The sequence below is a fragment of the Nannospalax galili genome, unplaced genomic scaffold (assembly GCF_000622305.1).
Source record: "Nannospalax galili isolate Female #2095 unplaced genomic scaffold, S.galili_v1.0 scaffold538, whole genome shotgun sequence".
Classification (NCBI taxonomy): Eukaryota; Metazoa; Chordata; class Mammalia; order Rodentia; family Spalacidae; genus Nannospalax; species Nannospalax galili.
Window position 1 is genome coordinate 4,469,161 of NW_008343842.1, and position 6,345 is coordinate 4,475,505.

The window sequence follows — 6,345 nt, forward strand, 5'->3', positions numbered from 1 at the left end:
GTGTGTGTGTGTGTGTGTGTGTGTGTGTGCGTACGTGCGTCCCATATCACTCAGTCTGGCCTCGAACTCTGTGTAGCAGTCAAGTCCTGAACTCTTAATCCTGCCGCCTCCCAAGTTTCTGCCCAGACCACGGAAATGCTGAGAAGGCGGGGTGGGGGTGGGGCCTAGTGCGAGCGCGCAGGCGCAAATGCGCTCGCGCCCGCGGTCTCCTGCTTGTGCCCAAGGCCGTCCACGCTTCTCAGGCACCGCCGAGGCCACCCCAGGCGGTGCGTGGGTCCTGCCGGAGGGGGCGGAGCCACGTAGCCCGGAAGAGACGCTGCGCGGCGCATGCTCTTTCCTTTCCAGCCTCGGCCTGGGTTCCTGCAACTGCCACGGTGAGTTCCTCCTGCGGTCGAGTTCCATCGGCCTCCATCCGGGTCGTGGCGTGGCCGCAGCGGCTCAACGTCCCCGGGAGGAGGCGGGAGGCCTGTCTTCCTTACGCGCAGCCCGCCTGGCCACAGCCGGAGGGGAGGGGAAGCCGTTCCGAGCCCTGGACGAACGCCGGAAGACGCGGGATGGCGGAGGACAGGGTGTTTGAAGGCCTGGCGTGGCGGGAACCGGCCTGGCCCGGGTTTGGTGGCCGCGGCTCGTCCGCTACTTCTCTGCCGCAGGCCCGTTCGCCCGGTGCTGCCGGCCCTCCAGTCTCTGGGCCTTAGCTTCGGGGAGCAGCTTTAGGGGACTCCTGAGTCCTCCAGTTCAGGGTCCACGGCCTGGCCGGAAATGGGGCCTTCCCCCCGGGTCTTCCCTGTGCGCTTTAAGGAAAATCCCCCGATTCTGCACGGTAAGGGCTCTGATGTTCCCCAGATACAGTGAGACCCTCCTCCAACACTCTGTGGACATCAGTGAGTGCTTGTGACCGTGAAGCAGATGTGCACTCCAATTCCCGGGGATCCCTGACGTCCTGGAGTTTGTGGTTAGCATGTCATAGACGTGGCCCGAGTTCTCGCCCAGGCACCAGTGGTGACCGGGAACTCAGCACTTACACATACCTTTCATGATCACTTCTGCAGATGTTGATGCCCAAGAAGAACCGGATTGCCATCTATGAACTGCTTTTTAAGGAGGGTGTGATGGTAGCCAAGAAAGATGTCCATATGCCGAAACACCCAGAGCTGGCAGACAAGAATGTGCCCAACCTTCATGTAATGAAGGCTATGCAGGTATGGAGTGGGGTCCATACGGAGGGATTTGCCTCCAGTGTTGTAGGCCGGGTCCTCTGCTGCAAACGAACGTGAGCCGCACCGAAAACCTGTCCACTCACCACCTGCCCGGTGCGAAGGTCCAGGCTAGTTGTGCCTTTTTGAAGGTTATTTATTCTGGCAGTCTCTCTTGGCCTGGAGTCCCTTCCTCAGCCTCCCACATGGCTGCACTAGTCCTCCGTGCCTCTCTGGTAGTTGTGTGTTAACTGTAATTTTCTGCCTTTCAGTCTCTAAAGTCTCGTGGCTACGTCAAGGAACAGTTTGCCTGGAGACATTTCTACTGGTACCTCACTAACGAGGGCATCCAGTATCTCCGAGATTACCTCCACCTGCCTCCAGAGATCGTGCCTGCCACCCTTCGCCGCAGCCGCCCAGAGACTGGCAGGCCTCGGCCTAAAGGTAAGCCAACCCCCTCCCACCCCAATCCTACTCTAAAAACCACTTTCTGGGGCTGTGGTATGTGAAAGGGTAGTATGTTTTGTGTGTGCAACAGGAGCGTTGTTTCTTTGAGATTAGGTCTCTTGTAGCCCAGGCTGGCCTTGAACTTGTGGTCCTCCCGCTGCACCACCACTCCAGCTCAGAAATGTTCCTATAGCATGTTAGTGTCCGAGTTACAGGGAATGTGATGTACAAGGTCTTGGGTCAAGGCCTGGCACCTTTGAGCATGGCCCTGGGTGAGACAGCAGCAAGCAGGAATGCAATTGGACTGTGCAGCTTTTTGCCCTGCATGTCCAGATGCCTGCAGCTGAGCATTGAGTAGATTGTCCAGCAGAGTGAGGGGGTGCTTATCCCCAAGTCATCTAAGCAAAGCTGCTCATCACAAGGGAAGGAACTGTTGTGTGCTGTCTCTTGGCAAGGGGAACAGATGGGTAGGGAGAAATGCTCTGTGAACATGGCCCGAGATGCTCTGCAAGGACTTTGTGACTCCTGAGGTCACCACTGGCTCACAGTATGATTGCCACATGAACGCTGTAGTAGTAGTTTGCTGGCTGAGGTGGTAAAGGTGAAAAGATCCTAGACATGGTGGTTGGCGAGGCTGTCTGGGGTGCCCTGGAGCCTGGTAGAGAAGCTCCTTGGGATCATTCTTGGATCCTGGTGGGCTGTGGGGTTGTCTTAGCCGAAAGGCTGTCTACAGGGGGCTGGAACCACCTGGGCCTGCTGCTTTGTTTACAGAATCCAACGTTTTCTCATGAAAAATGATAGTTTATATTCTAATTGAATATGTGCTGTATGGGGTAACAAGAAAATACTAAGTTATTCCCATGATTTTTTTAATTTTTAAGGGAGATTTTAGCATTTAAAATCTGCCTTGGGGCTGGGTGAGGTAGTTGCAGGTCTGTGATCCCAGCACTCAGGCTGGTGAACCCCAGAGATCGAGGCCAGCCAGGGTTACACAATTAGGCCCTGTCTCAAAAACAAAAGAACCTGTTTGAAATGGCTTTTACGTTTAGAAACAAAAACAACCTGTTTTGCAGGTACATGGCTTTTGGAGGTTTGGGGGCAGGTGTCAAGACGGGGCCTCATTATGTAACCCAGGCAGCCTTGAACTCAGGTTCACCTGCCTCTGCCTCCCGAGGGCTGGGACTAAAGGCTGTGCCATCACGCCCAGCATTACGGCTTTTTACCATATGATCCTGTGTGTGGTGTGTGAGTTTGTGGTCTAGCCTGTGTCATGGCACCCATGGAGGTCAGGAGACAACTTTCAGAACTTGGTTCTCCTGCCATGGATCCCAGGATCAAACCCAGATCACCAGGCGATTTTGCCCACTGAGTCACCTCACAGGCTGTGTGGAACCCAAACACCGATGCTGACAACTTCCACAGCTCACCGTTCAGGGTCTAAAGCTCATCTCTCCTTTGACCTGTCATGAGTAAATGGCTGCCCAGTTAGTGCTGGATGACTCCATGGCTCTTACACTGCCCTGAGCTCACAGTGTGTTTTGGTTTCTGTAGGTCCAGAGGGTGAACGGCCAGCAAGATTCACAAGAGGGGAGGCTGACAGAGACACCTACAGACGGAGCGCTGTGCCCCGTGAGTACCATGTCTTCTCTGCATGGGGTCCTGGGGTAGAAACTGGATTCTCACTCCTGGATGGAGCTCATGAGCCCTTGAAAATGCCAAGGTCGCCCAGAACGGTCTCTGGTTTGAACGTCAAATGAACTAAAGAACAGCGGGAGCTCTGTTTTCTTTGTGGGGCTGTGTGTGTTGGGGCACCAGAGCAGGACTGGACCTCAGGAGCGCAGTGCACTTTGCTTTGTCCCAGCCGTAGCCTGTGCTGTGAGCTCTTCGAGTAGGACTCATGCTGTTGTGGGGATAATGCAGAAGCTGGTTTTTGAGTAAGGGAGGTGCCTGCCTTGACCCAGAACACAGAACAGCAGGTGTGTTTTGACTGACTGTGTGTTGGGCGCTTCCTGTGCGCCAGGCACCTTGAAGGAGCTGGGGGACAAGTCAGCAGTGCCTTTCTCCTTGAGCTTATGGTCAGTGAGGGGCAAAGCCTGTTTTGGTGTGAGAAGGTCTTACAGAGGGAGGGTTGGACGGTACCAGCCAGCTGGGAAGAAATTTCAGGACAGGACCCTTGTGAGGACACCTGTGCTGTCCAGCCAGGGAAGCTGAGACAGGTGGGGCCAGTGGTGGGGTCTCTGCAGAGGCCTGACAGGGTCTCCCAAGTTGTCACTGTGGTACTCAAGTTGAGAAGTCTTCACATCTGTCTTCATGTGGACCTAGGAATGAGCACTTAACCTGAATGTTTTCCAAAGTAGTGGTGTTCTAGTTTGCTTTCAATTGCTGTGATAAAACACTCAGACCAATACCAGCTTGGGGAGGAAAAGGTTTGTTTGTCTTACATCTCCAGGGTCACAGTTCATCAGGGAGCCCAAGGTAGGAACTCAGGGCAGGAACCTGGAGACCAGAGTTGGAGCACAGGCCATGGAGGAATGCTGCTTACTGACTTGCTCCCCTAGCCCATGCCCAGCCTGCTTTCCAATACAACATAGGCCCACCTGCCCAGGGGTAGCACCACCCACAGTGGGCTGAGCCCTCCCACATCACTCAACAATCAAGAAGATGTCCCACAGACATGGCCACAGGCCAGTCCAATGGAAGCCATTCCCCACCTGAGGCTCCTCTACCCAGGTGTGGCAAGTTGGAATTCCCACCCCATTTTCTGGTCCAGGGGAAGTTAGTGGCTTCTCATTGGAGTCACCCCAAGAACTACTGAGGTGAGCATAGTGGGGAGTGGCTGGCTTGGTTCAAGAGCAGGAAGTGTGGGGCTGGAGAGAAGGCTGTGGCTCAGTGGTTAAGAGCACTGGTTATTCTTGCAGAGGACCTCGGTTCGATTCCCAGCACCCACATGGCAGCTCAAAACTGTCCGTAACTCCAGTTCCCGGGGATCTGATGCCCTCTTCTGACCTCTGGGCATTGCAGGACACGGGTGCACTTATATGCATGCAGGCAAAACACTCATACACATAAAATAAAAATAACAAAAAATAAAACTCTATTTTAAGAGCAGGAAGTGAGCCAGCAGTAGCCTGTGGTAGATGTGGTGTGAAGGGGCCCGAGGAGAGTCTTTGGCTACTCATGCTTGATGGTTAGCCCTAAAGTGTCACTAACAAGCAACAACCTTGAATGGTGAAATGGGTTTTTCCTTTTGTCCTTAAATCTGATGTGCATCTGGGCTTGAACTGCAACTCAGGCTGCCCGTAAGACGACACAACACTAGATTGTTGGGTGTTTTTGTTTCGGGGCAGGCTTTTACTGCATAGTTCGGGTAGTCCTGTGTGCAGCTCCGCTCAGCCTTGTCTGCCACTTGTGGTCGATTCTGCCTGTGTTCTGCTCCGCTGGCTCCTCACTGCCCTTGTCTTGGTTATCCCTATTGTGCTGCCTCTGCTGGCTGGGGACTGGTGGGAAGTGAGGGTCCTCTGTGGTCAGAGCAGCTTCAGCCTTCCGGAGGAGGCGCGCTTAGTGCAGGTTGGAGAGCTGGGAAGGAGGAGCACCTGAGTGAGGGGTTCCTGCTGTGGGGACTGTCCCTGCAGGTGTGGGCTGTGGCTCGTGGTCCTTACTCCGCAGCTAAGCTCTTAGGTGACTAAAATCGACGTCCTCTTTCCAGCTGGTGCTGACAAGAAGGCAGAGGCTGGGGCTGGCTCTGCAACCGAATTCCAGTTTGTGAGTATCTCCTTGTCTGCCCTCTAGTCACTTGTGCTGCCTCGGCCCTGTGGTTTGGTGCCTTGTGCGTGTGGGGCAGGTCACAGATGAGCTTTACATCATGACCCATTGTGCGAACTTCAGTAACTAAACACAGGGATTCAGTGGGTTCTGAAGTAAAGTTGGCCTAGAGCCAGACCAGCTTTGGCTATGTGAGACCAGCTGATCTGGGTCTCATGCTGTGCATGGGGCTCGAATCTCCCCATGTGGCCTGTGGCAGGTCTTCACAGCATATCGTCCTATAGAAAGGAGGCGGGACACAGCCCCATGCCAGGGGCTTCCAGATATGTGTGAATGCTCAGTTTGTTGCTATGTTCCCATTTTTACCAATGAGGAGACAGGCTCAGGTGGAATATGGCTACCACGGCCAGTTAAGGGTGGGCTGGGATTTAGTGGGCTGCTCTCCTGGTGGGAAACTTGTGAAATCCTGTGAGGTGGAGCAGGGTCCACTGCTAAAAGCTTGTGTGCTTTCTCTTGCAGAGAGGTGGGTTTGGTCGTGGACGTGGTCAGCCACCTCAATGAAGTTCGAGAACATTTGGTGTTGAATAAACTTATAGTCAGAAAAGCCTGTGTCCACTTGTTCTATGTTGTGTACCCTGAACAGGACTGGTTTAAAGATTACTGTGAGTTGCTGGGGGTGGGATTGGGTTGGTTTGGAGAGTTTGGGCCAAATGACCTACTTGCTTGGTGCAGCATTCTCCTTGCAGAGTTGGGTCCAGTGTGGTGCTGCCTCAGCAGCTGGGATGCTGAGCATCCTCCATCCCAGCCACACTGGCTCTACTACAGAGGGAAGAAGGCTCCTGCTCGTCCTTGGAGTGACATTTTGTGCCTCTAAGGAAAGTCCCAGGAGGGTTAACGGAAACTGCTGCTCTTGGAATCCTGTTCAGGACAGGATGCTACAGTA

At 54.1% G+C, this 6,345-nt stretch overlaps 1 protein-coding gene across 3 annotated transcripts; it reads left to right on the top strand.

Annotated features, from left to right (window-relative positions):
* The first annotated feature begins 221 nt into the window (after nucleotides 1-221).
* LOC103739685 (40S ribosomal protein S10) lies at nucleotides 222-6,006 on the top strand. Of its 3 annotated transcripts, XM_008840130.3 has the most exons (7): nucleotides 349-374; nucleotides 844-952; nucleotides 1,050-1,199; nucleotides 1,466-1,637; nucleotides 3,192-3,269; nucleotides 5,347-5,402; nucleotides 5,922-6,006. In XM_008840130.3, the coding sequence occupies exons 3-7, from the start codon at nucleotides 1,050-1,052 to the stop codon at nucleotides 5,961-5,963; spliced, it is 498 nt and encodes a 165-aa protein (XP_008838352.1). In that variant the 5' UTR covers nucleotides 349-374; nucleotides 844-952; the 3' UTR covers nucleotides 5,964-6,006. The 3 variants fall into 3 exon arrangements, with proteins under 3 accessions (XP_008838351.1, XP_008838352.1, XP_029422813.1); XM_008840129.3 differs by lacking the exon at nucleotides 844-952 and having other exon boundaries at nucleotides 222-374; XM_029566953.1 differs by lacking the exons at nucleotides 349-374; nucleotides 844-952 and adding an exon at nucleotides 798-820.
* Nucleotides 6,007-6,345: the final 339 nt, after the last annotated feature.